The sequence below is a fragment of the Vidua macroura genome, chromosome 19, assembly GCF_024509145.1.
Source record: "Vidua macroura isolate BioBank_ID:100142 chromosome 19, ASM2450914v1, whole genome shotgun sequence".
In the NCBI taxonomy this organism is placed as follows: domain Eukaryota; kingdom Metazoa; phylum Chordata; class Aves; order Passeriformes; family Viduidae; genus Vidua; species Vidua macroura.
Window position 1 is genome coordinate 5,110,895 of NC_071589.1, and position 12,383 is coordinate 5,123,277.

Consider the following 12,383-nt stretch of genomic DNA (forward strand, 5'->3'; position numbering starts at 1 on the left):
ATGGGAATTACAGCTGAATCTTCTCAGGGCCTGGTCCTCACTCACTGATGGTGCCTCGGTGTCCCCATAGACACAAAGGGGCAAAAAGAGGGTTCTCAGTTTTGCAGTTTTAAATAATCCCCACTTTATAGTGGGGATTAAAATAGAGTTCACCCCAGCATGTGAGCAGAGAGTGACACAGAGCAGGCCCAAAGAGGAGGAGAGCTGGGCTTCCCCTTCGAAGGCACAAACACCAATGTGTGGCTCTTCCCCAGTTCCTGGGGCCCTTCCACTCACCATGAGCATGGCCTGCTGGTTGATAAAGGCTTGCTGCTGTGCTGCCAGCTGGCTGGGATCTACAGCTGGAACCACGGGCTGGGGCATCACCATGGCTGTGGAAGACAACACACACAACTTCAAAATCCTACAGGTGAACATTCCCCACTGAGCCCCTCACCTGACACTGAAATGCACAGGCATCACTGACAGCCCCCTTCCACCCCCTCCCCTCTGCAGTTACAGAAACACTGCTATTACCTGGCATAGGTGAAACCCCACCAACCCCTGGCATCATGGGCATGGCTGCTGGCATCCCCACCATGGAGGGCATGGGCTGGTAAACTGGTGTTTGAGTCATTCCAGACAAGCCTAGAGGCAAAAGACCAAGTGAACAGTGGTTTGGAGAATCCCAAATGAGAATATCCTGAGCAACCCCAGAGAGCACTTCTGGTGCTCTCCACATGCACCAACCACAGCAGGACACAGCAAAGCTCAGGTGGAAAAAGGAAACCTAAGAAAAATGTGTGGCCTGCCAGATTTTAAATAGCAGTATCCAGATTCTGTTTCTGCAGCCTAGCTTTGGACACCACCATTCTTCACTATTAAGCTTATAAATAATTCTTGCCTGTGTATGATTACAGAGGCTTTCTCTTGAGCACTGGACAAAGATCTCTGGGGCTGGGACTGTCACACTGGTATCTTTGCAGTGAGTGGCAAGGCTGGATGAACAACGAGCCCTGGCCTGGATGGCATTGTGTGTCATGGGGAGGAGCTGTGGGGAAAAAGGAATTCCTCTGCTCCCAGCAATTGAGTCCCATATCGGGCCACAAACAAACCCCACTGAGTGTGAAACCAGCAGAGTAAGGGGTGTGGGGGGCAGACTCAGCTGAGAGGAGTCAGCACACAGCACAAATCTACTGAATCATTATGTCCTCGCCAGTGAAAATGGCCCTGGGATGATCATCATATACCTCACTCATCTAAAAGGCCACGTAAGTGACAAACTGGCCTCAGGCCAGTGATCTGTAATAGGGCTTGTCGTGCCCCAGAGCCTCTCCAATAGCCAGAAGTAGTGCCTGTCTCAGGAACGACTGAATTGGATATTCCTACCTTTCTGAGACTGCTGGGTGTGTTCCTACCCATGCAGATTTGTCAGTGCCATTAATATATTGGTGTTTTACTCCACCCTGCTGCAAAGGCCAGTCTTAGCTCCACAGAAATGAGGAAAAGTAAAGAAACCAAATACACAAATCAGAACCTCTTCAGGGTTCAGACTTACTAACCCAAAGAATAGCTACAGATGATGGAAAGTTCTGTAAGGAAGTAATAAAAAAGATTAAAACCACCCCTGATAAAGGCACCAACTGCTCTGTGATAGCATGGGGTGAAGAGAAGGTGAATACATGACTTACAGATATTTGTCTAGGGAAGAAGTGGTCTGGGTCAAAAACAAGCTACCTGCTGCCTTGACCCCAAGGCCAGCTCAGAAGACAAATTACAAGCACAACAAAGCAGTTCCCTTATCTAACACCTCTGCAAAGCATCTGTCTCACCTAGGAGGAGTGCAGCCTGTGCTAATCCCAGTGCTCTGCATGAACCAGCTGAACATGCAATAGTTAGCATTTAAGGGGCTCCCTGACTTGTGCTCACTGAAGGTGATGTAGTCCCAGGTGTTCCCAGCTGTCCCCATGCCCTTACAGACCTGTAGAAGGAAAGATTCCTCTCTGTGTGGGTCCAATCTTCCCACCTCCTTTCATGCATCTGGTGAGAATCTCCCTGTTCTCCAGATCCTGGATCAAAATAAGCCCAAAACAGTTATCTGAGCTCGGAAGGACAGACTTCCCAGAGGGAAAGACATTCAAAGGCATGTCTGAGCTGAGCAGGGGCAGTGAATAGGCAGGGAAAACTTGAAGGATTCACAGGGACTGAGAGCTGCAGAGAGGAGGCAGGAGGGAACATCAGGGCACTTACAGATACTCTGGAGCCCTGATGCAGCACAGGGCTGAAGAGATCATCCACATAGTGATCCAAGCCTACAGGGGTCCTCAGGTCATCTCTAAACCTTGGATCTGGGAGCAGAGAGAAGTCTGGTGACAAGGCAGGTAAGAAACATTCCCCTGCCTCCAGTCTCTATTAATCATGTTTCAGAGTGGAGCTCTACAACAAGAAGAATCACCTGACTCCCCCTCTGCCCTGATGCCCTGGCTGGGGCCCATCTGGCCCTTCCCAGTGTCAGCCACAGTCCTGGGCTAAAGCTCACCTGGATGGAGACCAATAGGTTCTGGAGGCAGGCTGGGTGGGGGGAAGGCAGGGGCCTGGATACCTGGAGCAGGAGGGATCCTGTTGAAGAGGAAAATGAGATGAGTGCTGAAAGATGGGCCACAAGTGATGGGGCAGGAGGAATAGGTGGCTCACATGTCCAGGTCAGAGGACTGGAGAATGCTCCTGTCCCTTTCTGGAATGATGGGGTACTCAGTGGGGGCCTGGGAGGAGCTGATGAAGTTGCTGGTCTCCTCCATCTCTCCAATGAGGTCCAGCACAAAGTCACAGCCCAGCAGGTCCTGCCATGTGTTGCCAGTGAACATGGAGACAGACCACCCTCGAGTCTTCTTGTCACAGCCCCTGGCAGAGGAAGGGGAGGCAGGCAGGGGAAAAGGAGAGGAAGGAAAACATTACATTCAGTTTCTTCTTTCCTTGTCTATCCTGGCTTAAGTCCTTTAGGTTTAGGGTGTGAATCAACTAGAATAATTCAAGATTTGTCCTTTTTATCAATTTTTTGTTCTCTGAAGCTGCTCTCAGAGATCACACCAGTGGCTCCTCTGTTCCTAAAGAAGCCCACTGTTTATGGTTGAGGGTTATGTTAAGGGTGAAGGAGGGAGCACAGGCTGGAGTGGGCAAGAAGTGAATATTCTGCATGTGACCATATCAATCTCAGCCTGAAGACCAAACCAGGCTGAACCTTAGAGCTGGTGACAGCCTGTCACACACCCCCAGACCTGCTCCCATCCTCTGGCAGTACCTTGCACTCAGGATCCAGGCTGCATACTGCTCCCCAGTCATCCAGGACTCCACCTCAGCTGAGAACTTCTCCTCTGGCACAGAGAGCAAAGTCAACACCCACAGCCTCCCTGGCAGGACCCAAAGCAACACCCACATTCCATGGGACACAGGTAGAGCCCAGCTGGAAAGTTTCACACACTCCTGAGCACCGCCACAGGGCTGTGGAGTAGGGCCACAGGGCAGTGGAGCTAAGACTCTGGCATTTGAGGACTGAAAGCTCATGGAAGGCTCCACATGAACACATTCACATCCAAAATATCTGTTTCATGGCACAGGTTGGTATTTCCAACCTGACAGGTGAAAACTCTTGCAGTGTCCTGGTTTGCTTGGGGATCACTCCACTCACAAGGAGCCAGAGTAGGGATGTTCTGTGTTCAATTCATAGAGCTGCTAGTTGCTCAAGAGGCAGCTTGAGGTAATATTTGAGAAGGGCAGAAAGTCCCTGTAACAAATACTGCTGCATGGGCTGACATGGATAGCAGCCCTGTAGAGATGCATAGCCTGAAAAAACCCTCTGTTGAGCAGGGCCCAAACCCAGGACAATCTCATCCCTCAGCCTGAGAAGCAGGCCCCACCATGCCCAGACTTTGCAAGTTTTGGGTCTAAATTCAGATGCTTGTTTCCCCATGGTTGTACCAGCAAGCAGTGTTCTGATCCACTTTACTTAGTTGAGGGAATTATTTCCCAAATGCTGATTTCTGCACTGGAAAAGTCCTTAGAGACTAAAAGACAGCAGGAGGGCAGAAGACTGAGTTACCATTAAAGGTATGAACATCCAGCACCATCTTCCCTCTCCTCTGGTTTGCTGTCCACTCCAGCTGGGTGGGAAGGTAAGCCCGAGAGCGTGCAGGCTCTGTCTCTGTGCACTGAGCTGCCGTCAGCATCTTGCGCTGGCAGACAGCGCTGTAGCCCTCCATGCCATAGTCTGACACAAACCTAGGAGAAGGACCTGCATGTAGCACTGCTCATCCCTCTAAACCGCTCTGCAAGCCTGTCTTGGCCTTCTCTCCTCTTACTTCAGCAGTGGCTTCTCCAGTGCTGGTGAGGGGCCAAAGCAGCTCAGCAGAGTGGCCATCAGGACCCAGCCTCGCTGGCTGTGCTCTGTGTCCGGGTTCCTCCAGGTCTGGGCAACCACCTGGCTGAAGATTTCATTGCGCAGAGCAGCATCGCTCAAACCTCTCCCAGCAATGTAGTTGCCCAGCAGGACCTCCTGCCAGCCACGGAGACTCTGGTCACCGATGAACCGCAAAATCTGCAAGCATCCAGGGCAAGAAAGAGAGAACTGGAGCTGTAACCCTCTGTCCCAAACTGTGGTCTAAGGACTTGGAGACACCAGGAGCCTCCATAGCCAACAACCAGATTGGGGTCTGTCCTCAGGTTTTTGTGCACCACCAAAGTGCTGGGCAATTTGGGAGGCAACGTTTATAGAGATTGGATCCTGACTAAAAGTCAGGGTGACTTCAGTCTCTTCTGAGGTATGACTCAGAATTTGGTCTAGGGCAAAATATTTCCCCTCGGGCAGGGCTTAGACACACAAGAAAATTACCATAGGATACTTGCTACTGAGCCCACTGAGTGTCTAAAAGCCTTTGGAACAGTTAATATTATACCAAGTACTATGGGATGTGGTGTCTCAACACAGTCACTGAATGATTCAGCTTCTTGACTATGCATATCAACGTCTTCAATGCTTTTTTAGTTTGTATTTCTTACCCTTAGGTACAGAATGATTTCTTTCATCCTCTACACTTCAATACATCATTAATTACTTTTTTTTTCTAAAATGGATGGCTTTGTAAAGAACATTTAAGCATAACAACACTTCTAAAAACACTTGATGGTACCAAGTGTGTCAGAGATTCACTGAGAAAAACAGGGGATGGTGGTTGTTTAGTTCTCATGGAATTCTTTGCAGCAAATCCCTACTTCATTAGCAAGGGAGAAAAACTGCCTTTGATCTTTAGAAAAATAATAGTGTTCTGCTTAAACACAATCCTATTCACAAGATTTTATTGAAGCTTATGCTCTTCTATAATTGGGATCACAAGGACAAAACAAGACTGTTTTTAGGTATTAACTTTCTTAATGGGCTTATTTTAATTCCATGTAGTTCCCAAAAAGATTACTAGATTTACTTAGAAAATATCTGGAGTTTCATTCTATTTTCAACCATTTTAAAGAAGAAATATAAAGAAATATATGTTTCACATCCACAGAGATGAACTAGCACCATCCCCTTCACACAAACACTACAGCGTGAGGGTGTGGTTCCAGGTGTACTTTTCCTGATGACAAAGTCCCTGCCCTTTTCCAGCCTTTAAACAACAGTTCACTGTCCCCTGTGGGGTACTGACACATCTGTGAGCCTGAGGTGCAATCGAGATGTTTGCTATAAACCACATCATGGAAAAGATCTGGGTTAAATGAAACTTTTTTACGACTGACAGATGAGTAGGTGGTTGAGAAGACAGACTTCCCTTATCATTGCTACGGAGTCTGGAATATTGGGATATTAAAGTTTAGCAGTCCTGTTCCTATATGCCCTGCCAAATTCTCAGCCTCCAGCAGCAGGCAATTCACTTTGATCCCAGTGGTCTGTGGCTGGTCTGTGCCTCCCCAAAAACACAGCAACCTTAAGGGGCTGTGTGTGATCTCTGTCAGGCTGCTTCAGGGCCTAGAAGGAGCAATTTATTCTGCTTTTCCAGCCCTCCATGTATTGTAAGAATAGCATCCACCACCAGCAACTTCTTGTATAAAGTCTTCAAAACATTGTCTGTGCCCACCTGTTTTTCAGCAAGGTCAAGAACAACGTCTCTTACCAGTTTGTTTATCTCAAGTGCACTCTCCTGGTGTTCAGCATCCAGGTGGGTTAAGGGGTGCTGCAGAGGCTGACCAGGGGCAGGGAAATCTGGCTTCTACAATGAAACAAAAAAAAAGATAGAAATATTTGCTCCTGGTGTTGCTAAAACCAGTGTGGCTGCCCAGAGGGGAGGCAGTGAAGAGAGATAAAAAGAGTTCCCACCTGGAAGTGTGATTTGACGAAGGAGGAGAAGGGATAGCTGTTGATGGTGGGTGGGAGGGAAAGGTCATCCTTGACCTTGATTTCTGGGGGCTGTGTCTCAGTTATCTGGTTGGCCTGTGCTTGGTGTCGACCTGCAAGGGAAGGAGGTCTGGAGTGGTGGCAGTACACAAGCAATTCACGCAGCAGCTCCTGGCTGACCTGCACCTCACCCTGCCGAGCCTCTGAACCAGACCTGGCTGCAGGGACACCCAGCCCAGCCCTGCTACTTCAGACCCCCAGCAGGGACAGCCTCACCTCCCTGAGAGTACAAGGACTCCCTTCAGGAGGGAGACTTTACAGCTCTGATCTTTCAGACTCTTCTCCCCAGACTCATCACTCACCTGCTGCTCTGCAGCATTTACAGGCAGGAAATGCTGAGCCCACACAGAGATACTGCTGACAACAGCCCAGTCCACAAGGAAATGAGAGGTCTTTGTAATGAGGGATTTCTCATGGATAAGAGAGGAGCAAACCACTAAATGAAGGGATTTCTCAGTGCAGCAGAGCTCCTGTGCATTCCTCTCTCTCTAGCTGTGTCCCCTGATGCTCTCCAATCCTCCCCATTTACATCCCATCACCTTTCATTTCCAACAGTTTCACTGTTCCCTGAGCCCCTCTGGCTTACATTGCTCACTAGACCAGCTGACAGTTCCTGGAGGGCTGTGCCATGAAATGTGAGCTATTTGGGAATCCAGCACAGACTGCTCCAATTCACCAGACTCTTCTGCCTGATTGTCTCCCTTACTGTCCCCCACAGAAGGCCACAGGCACAGCTGGCTTTGGGTTTGACACCACACAGACAGAGAGAGGCAAATCCTGCCTCAACCTATTTGCAGCTTAAATATTTGCACAGAGAGCTGCAGAGGAAACACAACTGCCCAAAACCTAATGCTCAGGGTCAGATCAACAGCTTGTGAAATTATTGCAGTTAGTGGTATTTTGGTGATACGAAAACCGATTGGTGCATCCCTAAATTGATTAATTAATACATATGCAATTTGTTATATTGTTACATCCTTAAGTAACGATATTGTTATATCCTTGGACTGATAAGTTGTTACATTGTTCCAAAATCAAGCTGTTACCCTGTTTCTCCTTCCTTCTATTTTAAACTTCATTTTGAGGTAATATTTTTTAATGAAACCTAAAAATATTTCTTTGAAATTGTCAAACCCATAGTTTTCTTCCCCTTCAATTTCCTTAAAGATTTTAGAGCAGGTAAAAGATGGGTTTAAGTTTTTCCACCCCAGATACTCATCACTGCCAGAGACCCGAGTTCGTTAAACAGTTTGCTGTCACATAACTTTGACCAGAGTTTTGGACCATCCCTGTCATCAGTTCTACCAGCCCAGTTCAAAAGAAGAGCTGAAAAATTAACAAAGATACTGATTTTCAAATTGGTGCTGCCCCCTGGCCCAAGTTGCTTTTCCTCCCTACTGTGTCAGGAAAAAACATCCATGGTACCATTTGCCTTTATCATATTTACACTGCAATGATAATGAATAAAATCCAGCCCAATGACAGGCAGCAGGGAGAAAAAAGACATACATTGATATAAACAAGGAAATACTCTGTGAAACAATGCAGGAAAGGGAGGGAAGGAGGAGGATTTCTCACCTTCAACAAAGTGCAGGAGGGCTGCGAGCTCTGCAGGGATCTCCAGCAGCCCCACGTCCTGGAGAGAGAAAGAGATCAGTCACTGGCTGCCAGCAGAGAAGAAAAAACATAAAACCCCTGAGATGAGACTGGGTGAAACTGCCTTGGAAAAGCTGCCAGGACAGGGATGGAGCATCTGAGCCAAAGCAGTGACTTCTGCCTCCACAACATTCAGAACCATTGCAAATAGGGAGGTATTGCACGGACACAGCTGTGTGACATAGGTCATCAAAGGAGGGGAAGGGGAGCAATTCCTAAATAAAAAATCAACTGCCACAAGGGGAAGGACAGGAAAGCTGGCTTTCTTTGACTCATCCCTCATTCCTATCAAGTGTGGCATATTGCATTGTAGAGATTGCACCTGAAGGGTAAGGGCCATTTCCTCCTGCACTTTCCTGACAGTTTTCTTGTGATTTTTCAGTATCCAAAAGTGCTACAGCATAAAATGAGACCTCATTCTCATATTTGAAATATGTTGGAGTTCCTAAGAAAGCTCAGATCTCTACCAGGGTAATCCAGATGAGAATCTGACCAATGAGTCTTGATTTTTCACTGGTTTGTACCCTGCACTGCTGCAGGGTAGGCAGCAGATGGGCCAATACAACACAGTGTGTCAGCATCGCTGCATGTAGAGTCAGCTCAGGGCATTTCAGACAGAACGACTCAGATTAAGGCACTGTAAAACCAAGCCAAAGTCACAAAACTGAAGCCTTTGGGTTTTTTTAGTTTCTTTTTATTTTTTTTTTTTTTGGTGTTTCTTTTAGGATCTGCATAGTAAAGCCTCTTGTCACCAGCACATTTTTCTGACATCTCTCTCCACTTAAAGACAGATTCACAGCACTTTTGATCAGTTTGATTTTGCTCATAAGATACTTGACTTCAAATCTGTCTTTTCAATGGTGTATTCAGGAAGTGGACTGTGAAATTCCACAGTTCTGGATCCACACCTGAGGAAGCAGGTGATACAAGAGCACTCAGGGCTAATTTTTCTTCTTGTTACTGACAGATCTATACAGAATTGTGGATAATATCAATTCAGATTCCCTTGATACAGACAGTGCAGCAAATGTGTGTCCAGACTAGACACATCAATAATGGCATTAGTTAGAAGTGTTGATACAGGCTAAAAGTGTTATAAAGCCTTTAATACATCCCTTCCTCTACATCAGCTTCTGTTAATACATTTATGCAGAAGTGTCTCATTCCCACCCCTCACAATAGAAAATGATCACCAAAAATAGTCTTCTCTCCACCTCTGAAGACCAGGTCCAGTGCTGTGAGCAAACACAGTGCTCTAACTCAGGACTGGCTGACAATGCCTGGCTGTGCCCAGAGCATGGGAAACACTGAACTAACGAGATATTTCTGTATTAGAAGGCCCTTTATACCATCTAACCCTTTGTACCATCTAACCTGCAATCTGTACCAGGTTCCAGACACATGTGTGCCCCCTCTAGATGTTCTGCTGTTCCCCATCAAACCTGGGCTGAGGAGGCACAAGGGAGGGAGAACACCTGGAGAAACTAATTTTTTTGATCTCAGACCCTCCCAGACCGTTTGACAACTCACCATTCCTTGGCTGGGACTATTCTCTGTGTCACCAAAGGCCAGGAAGCTCTTTCTTTGTTTCCTTTCCTCTAACTCCTGCTGTTAGGAGATGAAAAGGGAATAGAGGGTGGGAAGATATGTGTATGAAGTAAATTCCAGCTATTCTGGGGGCAGATGCTGAGGGTAGCCAGGAGATGGTCCTGCTCCAGCAGATAAAATGACAGAACAGCTACAGAGCCTTCTTGGGACTCCAACACAGTGTATTGGGAAGAGGCTGCCCAGGCAAAGACCTGAGCTTTGCTGAAACACCTCCAGCCCTTCATGATACAATTCAACAGCAAGAGCCTCCAGCACCTGCCCAGCATCCTGCCACACCTTCCCTTGCTAAGCATTTGATGTGGCTCAGGACAAAAGCACCCAGCAGCTGCCAGAAATATTCACCCACCTCCTTCAGCATCAAAGCACCTGATAACAGCCTGAACAGGACAGATGAACTTGTCCATGGAGAGGAAATCCTTTAGAAAGGTGGGAGGGATACCAAAAGCTAAACTCCCTCACAGCTCTGCCCTTTCCCATCCATTCTACTGCTCCCCAGCCTCATCACTCACCTGACTCCTGCTCAGAGATGGGGAAGGAGGGTCTCTGTCTCCTTCTCTGCCCCTCTCCTGCCTGTCAGTGGTGCAGAGCACTGTGACTACATGGGAGTTTATGAGGGCTGGGCTGAGAAAGACAGTGACAAGCTAAAGTCCAAAGGGCAGGGCTGTAGGGTGGGGAAAGGAGGAACTTTGCAGCAGGTGAACTTTGAGACCTTTGCTGCTGCTACTGCATGTACAGAGACCTCAGCAAACAAACACTGAAGGAACAGAAACAGATTCAAAAGAGCTACACAGTTGTGGTTACCTGGGAGAAAGAAAATCTGGATCCTGTCCAAGTGGGAAGGGCAAGAAACAGAACAGAAACTCAAGCTGTGCTGGAGATGGCAAGAGAGGAGGCACCTCTGCAGGTTTCAACACCACTATCCTTAACCCTCTGCCCCACCATGCCCTCAGCCATGCCAGGAGCTGTGCTGGGTCCTGCCCTTGTAAAGCTGACAGCTATGAGATGTTACTGCTACTCTAAGGATGAGTGGTCTAATTTCCTCTTTCCAGATTTATTTTAATAGTAAGGGAATGGCCCTTTAATAATAAGAAAACGGCCCTTACCCTTCAAGTGCAATAATTTAATTTCCCGATTTTATTTTAGTAGTTTGTGCAGAATACATTATACCGATTTGACAGAACCATCTCTCTCTCCTGTACACTATTTTCCATCTTCTCAAAAACCTACCATCCTGTTCTCACCCTAGCTGATTTCCAAGAGGCCAAGGGCTTGAGCAGCCTGAGGCATCTGTGAGGGATTGGGGGAGGATCATCGTGGACTGAAAAAAATCTTGCAATTCAGTCACCATCAGTAATTGAACTGGGCAACAGAAAAAGCAAGATGAATGACTCCTTACAGCTTGAGCAGAACAGCAGCTCTGAAGACCACAGATGGAGCTAGCTCTTGTCTCATGTAGGGCAGCCTGGAGTGATGTCTGGAGGGGCTACCTAGAACAGAGGCTACACAGAGTTAGAGAATAAAGTAGGTATTCATTAAAAGCCTTCAACAGATACACCTTGGGCAGTGCAGGAGCCTGGCAGAGGCCACACCCAAGATGGACAATGGTCAGTTTTTCAGACAGACGTAAGTTTGATCTTTTTGCATATCAGAGGTTAACTGTCTAATTACAGCTTCAGGTAACGAAGTCACATTCCCCCAGTTTGCTTCCCCCAATTCACTTTTGTTTATACTTTTCAGGCCTGAGGCTATGATGGTGACCCTGGTTCTCAGGCCTGGAAGGATTGTTTTGTCTGACCAAACTGTGAAGAGAGCTTATTCACCCCCTATATGGAGTTCAGAGTTATACCCTATGCAGTACAGGATCTGAAAAATATAAAAGCTAAAACTTAAGGCATCGTTCTCACGCTGGCTCCCACAACCAGACCCATGAATCAGCAGTGTTTGCAATACCTGTGCCAATTCTGCATGTCAGGTAGAGAGAGAAGGCTCCAGCCTCTCTAGTTCCTTCATTTGACTACATTTATGTCAGACAGAGGGTGATGGACATCTCATTGGGCGAGGACACCTCACCTCACTCCCAACACACCTTTCAATGCCATCCCTGCCCTGGCCTCACCCAGTCCCCAGCTCGCTCTGCTTAGGGCAGAAACAGCCCCTCCTGTACACCTTGCTCTGTTGTTACCTGGCAGCGCTTCCTCCTTTGAATCAAAGGTCTGGAGATTATAATCATGGTTTTAAATTGCACCAAAGTCTTCTTCAGCCTCCTGTAACGCTTCCTAGACGATGAGAAAATAATTGTCTTAAGGGGCGACACATCAGCCACACAAACACACACAGAGGAGGCCAGGAGCCAGCGTGAGGAGGGGCCTGGACATCCCCACCTGGCTGTCCCTTGCAAGGCCAAAGGGCTGTCCCTTGGCTGGCCTTTGGCTCCTGACCTTGCCTGGTAACCTCGGAAGTGAGCCTGGATGAGCGTGACTTTCTCCTGGAGGACACGGAGGCGCCGGCGCTGAAGGAGGCGTCGGAATTTCCTCTGCAGAGTGACAACAGCCCAGCTCTGCCTCTGCAGCCATCGTCTCTCCAGCAGCTGCCTGCCCTTCTCCTTCAGAAACACCTGGGCAAAGGCAGCAGCTGCTGACCCACCAGGGAAGCAGCAGCTTCTCCCAGAGCTGATCAATAATAAAAACTGCTGGTTTATCCC

General features: G+C 47.8%; 1 protein-coding gene across 1 annotated transcript in view; it reads right to left on the reverse strand.

Annotated features, from left to right (window-relative positions):
- Window positions 1–12,383, reverse strand: part of MYO15B (myosin XVB) — a 45,537-nt gene that overhangs the window by 16,383 nt on the left and 16,771 nt on the right. Inside the window, exons 25-38 of the mRNA XM_053995070.1 lie at window positions 12,121–12,215; window positions 11,865–11,958; window positions 7,997–8,054; window positions 6,341–6,471; window positions 6,138–6,233; window positions 4,335–4,570; window positions 4,076–4,254; window positions 3,278–3,350; window positions 2,674–2,880; window positions 2,519–2,625; window positions 2,230–2,327; window positions 1,961–2,048; window positions 517–627; window positions 277–371 (exon numbers count right to left, since the gene is read on the reverse strand). Of these exons, the coding sequence (XP_053851045.1) occupies window positions 277–371; window positions 517–627; window positions 1,961–2,048; window positions 2,230–2,327; window positions 2,519–2,625; window positions 2,674–2,880; window positions 3,278–3,350; window positions 4,076–4,254; window positions 4,335–4,570; window positions 6,138–6,233; window positions 6,341–6,471; window positions 7,997–8,054; window positions 11,865–11,958; window positions 12,121–12,215 (1,668 nt within the window). The remainder of the gene's footprint in view (window positions 1–276; window positions 372–516; window positions 628–1,960; window positions 2,049–2,229; window positions 2,328–2,518; window positions 2,626–2,673; window positions 2,881–3,277; window positions 3,351–4,075; window positions 4,255–4,334; window positions 4,571–6,137; window positions 6,234–6,340; window positions 6,472–7,996; window positions 8,055–11,864; window positions 11,959–12,120; window positions 12,216–12,383) is intronic.